At 46.9% G+C, this 13,460-nt stretch overlaps 1 protein-coding gene across 1 annotated transcript; it reads left to right on the top strand.

Moving 5' to 3' along the window:
* Positions 1–73: 73 nt before the first annotated feature.
* Positions 74–3,006, top strand: LOC127336414 (protein HOTHEAD-like). The gene is made up of 5 exons (XM_051363223.2): positions 74–639; positions 735–1,382; positions 1,494–1,924; positions 2,000–2,565; positions 2,744–3,006. The coding sequence occupies exons 1-5, from the start codon at positions 417–419 to the stop codon at positions 2,808–2,810; spliced, it is 1,935 nt and encodes a 644-aa protein (XP_051219183.1). The 5' UTR covers positions 74–416; the 3' UTR covers positions 2,811–3,006.
* The last annotated feature ends 10,454 nt before the right edge of the window (positions 3,007–13,460 follow it).

Genomic DNA, 13,460 nt, shown 5'->3' on the forward strand with positions numbered 1-13,460 from the left:
AGGCATTAATTCTGATGAGCTCCCAACGGCTGGCTCCCAGACGTGAGGCGAATTACTAGGCCCATAACTCCAAGGTGCCAATTTCAGGGGGCTTGACCGTGTTAAATAAACCTGACTGAACCGGGCCGTTTGGAGAAGGTACGTCAACCGTTTAGCTGGGCCGTGCCAGATCGGACACCCGCCGACCCGCTCTGTGCTCGACGGTTTGTCGCTACGAAACAGGGCAAGAGGGCGTCAGGTTTGACGCGGCCGCTCCGCACGGTCATGGAGCTCGAGCTTCGCTGAGAATGGCCAGTCACACGGATGAGCTCCGAGGTTGTTCTGGTGGTTAAGTCCTTTTCCTACCCCTTCTTTACCACGCTTGTGGCATGGCCACTGCGGCCTGTGTACCGACCGTGTAGGACGTGGCCGGTCGTATGTGTACAGCAAGAGTGTGCGTGCCCGGTCGTCGGGCGATTTCACCGGCGCATGCATGGCACCGCCGCACCGGTGCTCGGTCGGCATATAAAGCCGCATTGTATCATACGGCTTGGTCACACAAGAGCCAAGCTCCACTAATCCCAATGGCTTCCTTCGCACGAACACCGGCCATCTACCTCGTCACAAGCTTCTTGGTGCTCCTATCCTGCTCGCAGCAAGGTGACTGATTTGATCTTCTCCGTTTCCTTAGATGAGCCACCTTGGCACCTTGCATGGATTTTGTCTCATCATGTTACTGATCATGCTTCGAACAGCGCGAGGCGTGAACTACACCTTCGCGAGGGACGCGACGCGGGCGCCGGCGGTGTCCTACTACGACTACATCATCGTGGGCGGCGGCACTGCGGGGTGCCCGCTGGCCGCGACGCTGTCGCAGCGCTTCCGCGTGCTGCTGCTGGAGCGCGGGGGCTCGCCGTACGGCGACGAGCGGGTGGAGAACATGACCCACTTCACGGCCACGCTCGCCGACACCTCCGCGGGGTCGCCGGCGCAGCGGTTCGTGTCGGAGGACGGCGTGATCAACTCGCGCCCTAGGGTGCTGGGCGGCGGCAGCTGCATCAACGCCGGGTTCTACACCCGCGCCAGCGACGACTACGTGCTGGACGTCGGGTGGGACCTGGCCGCCACAAAGGAGGCGTACCGGTGGGTGGAGGACGTGGTGGCGTTCCACCCGGAGCTCGGGCCATGGCAATCCGCGCTGCAGAGGGGGCTCTTGGAGGCCGGCATCGCCCCCGACAACGGCTTCACGTTCGACCACATCGACGGCACCAAGATCGGTGGGTCGATCTTCGACGACGAGGGCCGGCGCCACACCGCCGCCGACCTGCTGCGGTACGCGCGCCCCGAGGGCGTCGACGTGCTGCTCCGGGCCAGAGTCGCCAAGATCCTCTTCAACGTCGGAGGTACGGTAGTTAGAGCCTCTTCACACCATCCATCACACACACGCTGACGTGCATTTCGATCGTGTAACATTTCGTTACCCCGCGCGCCTTTTTTTTTTTTTGTCGTCTCAGGGGGGCGCCGGCCGGTGGCGCACGGGGTGGTGTTCCACGACTCGGAGGGGCAGATGCACAGAGCGTACCTCAACGCCGGCCGTCGCAACGAGATTATCCTCTCGGCGGGCGCCCTGGGCAGCCCGCAGCTGCTGATGCTCAGCGGCGTCGGACCCGCGGACCACCTGCGCTCCTTCAACATCACGCTCGTCCTCAACCAGCCCGCCGTCGGCCAGGGCATGGCTGACAACCCCATGAACGCCATCTTCGTGCCGTCGCCTTCCCTGGTCGAGGTTTCTCTCATCCAGGTCGTCGGCATCACCCAGTTCGGGAGCTACATCGAGGGCGCCAGCGGCTCCAACTGGGCCAACCCGCGCCACCAGGCCTCCGGCTCCGGCTCCGGCGGCGGCCAACACCGGCCGCCCCGCAACTTCGGGATGTTCTCTCCGCAGGTACGTTGTACATTGCAAGTGACGGTGTGACAGCTTGAGCAAAATGAACAGGTGACAGTGATTTTGTTCCTGCAGACGGGGCAGCTGGCGACGGTGCCCCCGAAGCAGCGGACGCCGGAGGCGATCGCGCGCGCGGCGGACGCGATGAGCCGGCTCGATGACGCGGCGTTCCGCGGCGGCTTCATCCTGGAGAAGGTCATGGGCCCGGCGTCCACGGGCCACCTCGAGCTGCGGAACCGCAACCCGGACGACAACCCGGCGGTCACCTTCAACTACTTCTCCCACCCGGAGGACCTCCGGCGCTGCGTCGACGGCCTGACGGTCATCGAGCGCGTCATCAGGTCCAAGTCCTTCCAGAGGTTCACGTACCCGGACTTCTCCATCGAGATGCTGCTCAACATGACGGCGGAGTTCCCCGTCAACATGCTGCCCCGGCACGACAACGACTCCAGGTCCCTGGAGCAGTTCTGCAAGGACACCGTCATGACCATCTGGCACTACCACGGCGGATGCCAGGTCGGCAGGGTCGTCGACGCCGAGTACAGGGTGCTCGGCGTCGATGCGCTGCGTGTCATCGATGGCTCCACACTCAATGCCTCGCCGGGAACCAACCCGCAGGCCACCGTCATGATGCTCGGCAGGTAATCCCCCATCTTTTGCTCATCGGGCATCTTTCTACCATCCCTAAATGTCTAGCACTTTTTAGCCAAGATCCTAGTGGTACTGATTTTGTCTCCATGGTTGCAGTTTTAGGTCGGATCTTATCAATCTCTCTCTTAAAAAATAATGATTATGTCTGATTGTGTGTTATCTTGACAGGTATATGGGGGTCAAAATCCAAAACGAGAGGTTGCACGCTGAAGGATTCAAGAGGCGAAAACTGTAACTAGTTACTAGTGTGATGCTTGTTTCACTATTGGTAGCCTGAACCTGTTACTAGTCATGATCGACTGTAATTTCATTGGGATGAATTGCACGTCATTAATTGTTGGATTTGTGTGTTCGTATGAACTACCAAGATGAAATCTGTATTGTCTGAAAGACAAACTGAAATTTGTAATTTAACAAGAAATCTTATCAAGAAACATTCGTGGACTAAAGTTCTGACAGTCAAATACCGGTAATATACTCTCACATCTCCTCTGAGATTGTTCTTTCGCGACGCAAAGTGTCAGCTCCAATTGCCAAAGAAGGGTCTCGAAAACGAAAGAAGAATCCCATAGTGGGGTGTGAGCTTTTAGAGGGCACAACCCTCAACGTAAAAGGGAAAGGGAGATGTTGGATGCCAAGAGGATATCCATGGTTTAAAACCCTTTGAAAACTTAGCAGGTATATGCCTCGTGGCTCTCGCCTGCTGGATTTATGTTCCCTATAAATCCCGCGATGCGGCAGAGTGGGAGAGCAGCAAGGTCAAGGACTCAAAAGGTAAGGAAGATGAAGAAGAAGGAAGCGAATGTTCTAAGCGATCAATGGTGAGGTATTTGTATTGAGCAGTCCAGTTTCAGGGCTCCTCTCTATTGGCAGGGAGCATTTGAAGTCTTGTAGCTTCATCCAGTGCTCTGCCAAAGGAGAGTTGCCCTGTAACTGGACCTAGCTTAAGCAGGTTCAGAGATTGTAAAGATTTGGTTTTGACAGCTTCAGGCTTTCAGCTTCACACTTGGCTATTTCCTCCACGCAGAGGGGAACATCACCACATAACACAAGCCCACATGACACATTTGTACCTAGCGCTGCTAGCTCGATTACAAAATGGTTTTACTTTTGACACATAGCAATTCTTGGAAAGACCTCAGCAGACCCAACGATTCACCAACAACATCGGAGACAACTGACTTGCTCTGGCTTTTGCAATGCAGTTCTACCACTAGCGTAGCACAGCCGTTCTCTACATGCACCCGATCTAGGAAGATTGGCCGGTAAGATCGCCTTCAAGCTGTGCAGAGCCGCCAGGGTTTCTGCCATTTCTGCTGATCGACAGTTCTCCAACCTTCCCCAAGCTGATACAATCGTTCTCCCTTCTTCCGTTGCCATTGGTACCTATTAATTGTTCAATCTCAGTAGTATTGAGTCGCTGCAATATAAGTTGTTTCTCAAGTGTCATATCTCCACCTCATAAGTAAGAGATTGGACCTCATGGACGCATCAGCTTGATTTAGAACCAGCAACATCCAATCATGTCCAGTATAGGATCATCTCCACAGGCGCCCCCATATAGTATAGTACAAGCTGCCAACAATTTGATCCATTGCGCGTACCGTGGCTCTCAAACGATGGGGCAAATGGCTAGGTCGCTGGCATGTGGTGCCCACCGGTCGATGTCCTCCGTGGTAGACGTGCCTGGCAGCCCTGAGCCAGCCCTGAAGGTTGGGGGCGGACAAGCGGTTATCAAACAGTTTATTAGACCACCCAGACAGATGGGGGCTATTGGGGCAGCCGGCGGGGTTTGATTTCGTGTTCGGCGCCCCGGTGAGCTTATTGGGGGAGTATTGGAGCCGCCAGCGAATATACTCTAAAATCTTAAACTTTCTTTCTTTAAAAAAATGAAATTTATAAGTTTGCATCACGCTGGTACAATTAAGAGCTTACACCTGACCTATGCATAGCTAGCATGCACACAGTCACATAAATAAAAGATTAAAAAAATAACGGTGCAATGAAGGTATGTCGGAGACCAGCAGTAATGTCTAAAACAAGCAGCGACGATCCCGAGGACACGCCGGGATTTAACGCAACGTTCATGTTTTCACTGAACGACCACACAACATGGGAGGGTAACATTGAGGACGTGATCGCCCTCTCCATCCACGACAGGCTGCTCGTCGACATCACGCGTGACGGCGACGAAGCTAGCCCTAGCGGCGCGGTGGAGGACGAGCCCGCCGACCCTCGCGGCGCCGACGAGGACTACAACTTCTTCCAGTACTACGATCGCTCCGGCCACCGTAGGCTCTATTAATTTATTTTAGTTTAAGTTTAGTCGAATTTCATTCAAATGCTTGTAATTATAACAAATTTGAATGAATTCTAGTGTTTTCCATTCGAATTTAATTTTCTTAAATTCCTATCTGGGGACGCGACTGGAAACAGACGCGTCCCAAAAGTGGCACCACGCGGCGGCCCCCAAACGCTCGATCAGGCGCTTTATCTGGACGCGCTTTTGAAAGTGCATGGAACCCCCATGTGTGGTTTTGATAATTGATGACAATTCCGATGGACTAGTGTTTGCATTGAGTTATATTTTGTAGGAGTTATCCATAGGCAATGCTTGAAGCATATGTTGGCTTCAAGGTTGCAATAAGAAGAAATTGATGAAGAATATGTCTTGAAGAGAAGAATATTAAGTAAACTCTCATGCGTATCTTCAAGACATCAACATGATGAAGAATGAAAAAATGAAGTGCAAGTACAAGATAAGCATCTATAAGAGATCATAGGCTTGAAGCTTGTCATTCTTATGGTGATCATGGATATGTGAAGATATGCCCAAATTACTTGAAGAGAGCCAAATAAGATACAAACAAGATGCATTAAAGGCTCAAAACAAAAGCGCACTAGTACATGATGTGGAAGAAAGTATAAGGCACAACATATACAAACACTTTATAGGTACAAAACCAAAACATGCAAAGGGCAAGAAACGTACAATGTTAATAAGTTGAGTGAAGTTACCACAATGAGGTACATTGGATATAAGATAAATAGATAATAATAATTATGACTTGACTTGATCAAATATAATTTATGAAGATCGATCCCTTAATTCTTCATGAAGTATCCAAGTCTCCAATGCCCTTCGCAATCACCTATTGATCAAGTTGTAGTTTGTTGGTATCCAAATAAGTTGGGTCCTAAGAGGTGAGTCTAATAGGCTTGGGAACCCAAATAGTTTTTTTTTCTTGATACCACTTTTGAGTCCCATAAAACTTGGAAAACACATTGGCATCCTTATCTTTCCTAAGATACTAATTATAATCAATAATGATAGGATTTGATAAGGTACAATTTGAACATGCACGAAGATGAAAAGTGTCCCTTTGCACAACATAGGTAGCAACAAGTGCTCCCATTTCTTCTCTTTGTTGATTTCTTGGCTTGGGAGCTCTATATTGATTCGTCTTGTGAAGTTGCCTATCTTCAACTTGAGATTGAGCTGGAGGTTGATGTTGAACTTGACCTTGTGGCCGCCTCCCTTGTTTCTTATCACTAAAGTTCTTCTTTTCTAACTTGGTGCCCTTCAACTTTGCACTTGAGCAAATAATATTGGCTGAATTCTTTACTTGTTCCTAGTCCTTTTTATTGTTGCTCTCGGAATTGTTCTTATTATTGAAGTTGAATCCAATTACACTTTGTCATTAGGGAATTTTTGCACATTGAACATATTGTTGAGCGTGAATTTCCCTTTATGGCTCTTTTCCAAGTCTTTCCTCAAAGAAAAGATTTAGACCTTGAGCTCTTTTATTTTCTGTACATGGTTTGTGGTAATATAAGTACTAGAGAAAGTAGAAAAATCATTGTTAAAGAAACAAGGCAAAGCATGTAATTCATCACAAGATGTGGCAATAATATGGCTCGATGAATTACTAGGACTAGCACATGGCAATATAGCATTTTGAGTAGAATTTACACGAATCTACATATGAGGCTCACAAGATGTTGCCATAGTGATACTTGCCTCATGAGCTAGCTTCATACCATCATAGGAGATTAGGAGATCATTACGAGAGATCGAGAGCTTTTAATGACTATCCTCCAATTTTCTATAATTTCTAGTTTTTTTATGAATACTAGCATGCCAGGTAGCAACACAAGTTGAGCCCTTAGGGCATCCCCGCCAGTGCCCCCTAAACGGAACCCAACAACTACGTCGGACGAGCCATTTGGGCGGCGCCGACAAAAATTGCCGCCGCTTGGGGCGAGGCCGCCCACACCGACGCTTCCATAATAAAGCCCCCAAACACATTTGTAATTCAAATTGGATAATTTAAACAAATAAAATGCAATGTCTTCCTGTGCTGGAAGATGATTTAAAATGCAATGCCTTGGTGTGTTGTGTTAGTAAGAGATGAGACATTACTTTATGTGGCAACCGATGAGACATTACTTTATGTGGCAACCCATTTTCTAGTGAGTTGTTCTCAAAAAATAAAATTCTAGTGAGTTGTCACATAAAGTAATGTCACGTCTCTTACTAACACAACACATGGAGACATCGCATTTTAGTTCTGCTTGCAGCACAAGTTGCCATGGAATTTTATTTGTTTAAATACGCACAAATGTGTTTGGTTTGTGTGACATTTATCAATGAAGACTATAACGACACCTCCCAGAATAGTTTCCAAAGCACATAGTGTCACACGCATATATTTTACAACAACTACTAATTGTGTTTAGCACACACGCCCAATAAACAAATCTCACTCATAAAAAATTGACGGATCTTATTCAACTTATACTTGTTTGCATCCCAACTTTCAGGAGATCAAACAAGGTGTATTCCAACTTCTTCTTCTTTTTTTTTTATTTTTTTATTTTTATTTTCATCCTCCCATATCTTCTTCTCATCTAGCTCAAAATCTCCCTCCTTCTCCATTTTGCGCAACTCACTTTTAGAATTGTCCTCACCCTTCAATTTTGTATAGTTTTGCTCCATCGTACGGCTTCACAGCGGCATCCATCCAATGATTCACATCCTTCATTAAACATGAATGTTTTTCTTCCACCTTGCTCTTTACTTCAACCCCATTTTCATATATGCCCCACAAAGAGGTTAATGCATGTTGGCATGACAAAGACCACTAAGGATCAACCCAACTCACAAACCCATAGTTGATACCATCCTACAAATATAAATTATGAATGAATTTGAGATATTTATCTCCCTACTAAATCGAAACAATGTAGCACGCAACTACAATGTAGCACACAACTACTTACATTTTTCTTCGACACACATAGAATCGGCAATCCTGTACTCGCCCCTTCAAAAGAAACGACCTTCTCGGGTAGAAGGTCGTGCATACGAAAACGCGGGGTCGGCAAAGCCGGTCCATGCTGGGTCGACAATCTTCTGCGCCGCATAGTCCATGTCGGGATACTACACATCACCAAGAATTGACACAATTTTAAGCTACAAACACAATTATTGATTTTTCCTAAATTGACAAGGCAAGACTCGTTGGACCTCGCCAAGACCCTAAACCTAAAAGCACATCACTGGTGTAGGAGAGGGGCTAGAGGGGAGGGAGGATTCACATCGCCAAGCCAAGACTCGCTGGACCTCCCCGTTTTTCCATCTCGACAATCTTTGGGTGGTGTCGATGGCCTCAGTTCGCCGGTGGAGAAGCTGTTGTGGTGGATCCAGCCGCACGCGACGCGACGGGCGTTGGATCATGTTGCTTCGGTACAACTCAGATTATTATGATTTGGTAGGGGAATTAAAAGAATTTCTTTTGCGTCTAATGGCCAGCAAATTCTCTTCATCAGCTCCTCGTCCCATCCTCAGTAATAGTGTCAGTTGAAAAGGTTGGTGAGTATCCAATCATTATTTCTCCACGAGAAGGCTTCTTTCTTCCCTTCTTATCCCGCCAAGTGGTTTTACCTAAACCGAGATTTTGACGCGTCGATTCCTGGCAGTGACGATGTCGATTTGGAAGCGACAATGGGTGCGGACTACCTCCGTAAAGGTCGGGGAGTGGGGGGAGGAGAGAGAAATAGGTCGGCTGGAATGGTGTTGTGTGCTGCCAGGAAGGTCATGCACGCCCATCTGTTGCGCTGGCGCTCCCTGTTTGAGCCCCACGCTACGGGGCCGGCATAGGAGTGCCGATCGAGTTATCGGGCCACAGCTCGCGCTGGCACTGCTTGGGGAGCACCGGCGGGAGGCGTTTTTGGCTGAGAAGCCCCAAAGGCCATTGGGGGCACCGGTGGGAATACTCTTAGGTCAACAATCTACTTTGATATAGATGTTCCCCAAGAAGTATAGTTAGTAGCACAAGCATCATTAATATATTTAGCCTTTTCAAGCTTGCAAGTTTTAATATATTGGGATAGAGAAGCACTAGCATGTTTCTCATCGTGTAGCTCTTGTTCAAGGAGATTGAATCCCCATTTCCCCTCAATAACAAGGGAGTTCAAATCCTTTATGGTTTCCTTGTGTTTATATCATTAAATGTTTCCATAAAGTATTACCATGAAGATAAGTAGATAACCATACACAATTCCCATCTAATGGAGGAAAGCGTCATTATCATCATCAACGTCATCATCACCCTCATAAATAGATGTGTTAGTATTTAAAGTAGCAGTTACCTTTGATCCTCTTGCAATAAGGCAGCTCTGATTATCGGGGGTTGACGATTCTCCATTTGAGGAGGAGGGAACTTCAGTATCAGCAGTAGGGCAACCTTTTGCAAGATGATCATACTTTTGCAAGATGAACATACTCATAACATTCATGTCACGTTCTCCTCTTGATGGGAACCTTCTTGGTTCTTCTAGCAATTTCCTCCTCAATGATGTGCGCCAATTTTTTATCTTAATTTCCTCTACATGGTTAGTCATAGAACAACTAGAGGAAATAGAGGCGTTTTTATCATGGCCACAACTAGAAATAAGAATATCATTACAAAACTTAATCAAGCAAACTCTATGAGATATGCGAGATCCTTTAACACAAGAATGTGTGAAATATTTATTGCAATAAGTGTTTTATGTCCAAGCTCTCTACACCATTAGCATTTACAGAATAAGAGTCATCGGTGTAAAGAGCAACATTGACATCATAACATGTGATTTTTTCACTCACCATATCATTACCTTGTTCCATGTTACATGTTGGTGAAGTGGATGACTTTAAACAATCATCACAACCGGAGATGGAAGAAACTTGGAACTTTTCGTGATGTGAAGGAGAAGAGAGCTCCTCATAGAGACAATCAACCTCACGAGATATTGACCAACCAAATATTACTTCACATTAGAGGACTTTCACTCCGGAACTATCAAGGCAACATAAACTACTGAAAGTTCAGAGATGGTAAACCTAGAGGGGGTGAATAGGTTTCTACTAATTTTAATTCTTTCTTTGCAATGTTAGGTTTTGCGGAATATAAAGATGAGCCTAATGCAAACTAGGTGAGGCAACCTATATGAATATACAAGTAACTCAATCACGAAGGCTCTCACAGGCAATTATGTCACAAGTAAGGAGTTCGGTTAGAGATAACCGATAGCACGCGGAGACGAGGGTTTATTCCCGTGTTCCCTTCCTTTGCAAGAAGGTACGTCACGTTTGGAGGGGTGGAGGTCCCACGAAGGATTCCCCAACGCCACGAAGGCTCACCCTATTCTCCGGAGCCTATCCCACGAAGGAATAGCTCACTCACTTGTGGTAGACTTTGAGGTAGCCTCCAAACCTTCACAATCTTGTCAAGAGCAAATCCACAGCCCGGATGCTTCCGGACCTCTCTTGCCCACCTAGGGTTTCCAAAGAACCCTAGAGAGCAAGTATCTTGATGAATACAAGGGGGAACAAGATTTGGCTTGGTAGAACGGTAGGTCAGGACCTCCTCTATCTTTTCCCCGGAGGGATTTGAGTTTGGGTGGAGGAGGAGGAAGATCTGAGGCTTTGGTGTTTTTAACAATGGAGTATGAGAGAGAGAGAGCTCAAGAACAGCTTGTAGTGTAGTGCCTAACTATTCAGAGGTAGGAGAAGGGTTTTTATAGTGTCACTTGAAATCTGGCCGTTGCAACTTGCCACCTCAGCTTTTTCTTCGAGGAATACGGTCAACCGGACCTGGGACCGGGCAGTCCGGTGCAGGGGCCGGTCAGACCGGGTCTGGGACCGGACCATCCGGTCTAAACCGGAGCTGAGGCCGTACCTTGACCGGGGACAGAAATTGTCGCGCAATACATGCCTCCGGATGTCACCAGGGCAGGACCCGGTTGGCGCCGGGGCGCCCGGTCCACAGCCCGGTCCGACCGGGCGCATGACCGGACTAGGTTGGTTGATGGCGCGTGAAGCACACGTCTGTTGGGAACCCCAAGAGGAAGGTGTGATGCGTACAGCAACAAGTTTTCCCTCAGTAAGAAACCAAGGTTATCGAACCAGTAGGAGATGAAGGCCACGTGAAGGTTGTTGGTGAAGGAGTGTAGTGCGGCGCAACACCAGGGATTCCGGCGCCAACGTGGAACCTGCAGAACACAATCACAGTACTTTGCCCCAACTTTACAGTGAGGTTGTCAATCTTACCGGCTTGCTGAAAACAAAGGATTAAACGTATGGTGTGGAGAATGATGTTTGTTTGCGATGAACAACAGAGAACAGAGATTGTAGTAGATTGTATTTCAGATGTAAAAGAATGGACTGGGGTCCACAGTTCACTAGTGGTGTCTCTCCAATAAGATAACTAGCATGTTGGGTGAACAAATTACAGTTGGGCAATTGACAAATAGAGATGCACATACATATATCATGATGACTACTATGAGATTTAATTAGGGCATTACGACAAATAACATAGACCGCTATCCAGCATGCATCTATGCCTAAAAAGTCCACCTTCGGGTTAGCATCCGCACCCCTTCCAGTATTAAGTTGCAAACAACAGACAATTGCATTAAGTACTGCGCGTAATGTAATCAACACAAATATCCTTAGACAAAGCATCGATGTTTTATCCCTAGTGGCAACAGCACATCCACAACCTTAGAACTTTCTGTCACTGTCCCAGATTCAATGGAGGCATGAACCCACTATCGAGCATAAATACTCCCTCTTGGAGTTACAAGTATCAACTTGGCCAGAGCCTCTACTAGCAACGGAGAGCATGCAAAAACATAAATAATACATATATGATAGATTGATAATCAACTTGACATAGTATTCAATATTCATCGGATCCCAACAAATGCAACATGTAGCATTACAAATAGATGATCTTGATCATGATAGGCAGCTCACAAGATCTAAACATGATAGCACAAGAGGAGAAGACAACCATCTAGCTACTGCTATGGACCCATAGTCCAAGGATGAACTACTCACGCATCAGTCCGGAGGCGGGCATGGTGATGTAGAGCCCTCCGGTGATGATTCCCCTCTCCGGCAGGGTGCCGGAGGCGATCTCCTGAATCCCCCGAGATGGGATTGGCGGCGGCGGTGTCTCTGGAACTTTTCTCGTATCGTGGCTCTCGGTAATAGGGTTTTCGCGACAGAGAGATTATATAGGCGAAGGGGCAGAGTCGGGAGGCGCCCGAGGGGACCACCCCATAGGGCGGCGCGCCCAAGGGTGGGGCCGCGCCCCCTAGGGTGTGGCCGTCTCGTCGCCCCTCTTCGTCTCCTCTTCGGACTTCTGGAAGGCTCCGTGCAAAATAAGACCGTGGGCTTTTGTTTCGTCCAATTCCGAGAATATTTCCTGTGTAGGATTTCTGAAACCAAAACAGCAGAAAACAGGAACTGGCGCTTCGGCATCTTGTTAATAGGTTAGTGCCGGAAAATGCATAAAAATGATATAAAGTGTATATAAAACATGTGAGTATTGTCATATAACTAGCATGGAACATAAGAAATTATAGATACGTTTGAGACGTATCAAGCATCCCCAAGCTTAGTTCCTACTCGCCCTCGAGTAGGTAAACGATAACAAGGATAATTTCTGAAGTGACATGCTACTATCATAACCTTGATCAATACTATTGTAAAGCATATGAGATGAATGAAGTGATTCGAAGCAATAGTAATGATAATGACTAAACAACTGAATCATATAGCAAAAACTTTTCAAGAATAGTACCTTCAAGACAAGCATCAATAAGTTTTGCACAAGATTTAACTCATAAAGCAATAGATTCTTAATAGAAGGTTTTGAAGCAACACAAAGGATGATTAAGTTTCAGCAATTGCTTTCAACTTGTAACATGTATATCTCATGGATAGTTGTCAACATAAAGCAATATAACAAGTGCAATAAGTAAACATGTAAGAATCAATGCACACAGTTGACACAAGTGTTTGCTTCTAATATAGAAAGAAGTAGGTAAACTGACTCAACATAAAGTAAAAGAAAGGCCCTTCGCAGAGGGAAGCATGGATTACTCATGTGCTAGAGATTTTTATTTTGAAAACATGGAAACAATTTTGTCAACGGTAGTAATAATTCATATGTGTTATGCATAAGACCTCTTATAAGTTGCAAGCCTCATGCATCGAATACCAATAGTGCTCGCACCTTGTCCTAATTAGTTCGGATTTCCATGGATTATCATTGCATTACATATGTTTCAACCAAGTGTCACAAAGGGGTACCTCTATGCCACCTGTACAAAGGTCCAAGGAAATAGATCGCATTTGATTTCTCAGTTTTGATAGATCTCAACTTGAGGACATCCATACCGGGACAACATAGAAAACAGATAATGGACTCCTCTTTAATGCTTAAGTATTCAACAACAGATAATATCTCATAAGAGATTGAGGATTAATGTCCAACTGAAACTTCCACCATGATACATGGCTTTGGTTGGCGGCCCAATGTTCTTC

This window comes from Lolium perenne, chromosome 2 (genome assembly GCF_019359855.2).
Source record: "Lolium perenne isolate Kyuss_39 chromosome 2, Kyuss_2.0, whole genome shotgun sequence".
In the NCBI taxonomy this organism is placed as follows: Eukaryota; Viridiplantae; Streptophyta; class Magnoliopsida; order Poales; family Poaceae; genus Lolium; species Lolium perenne.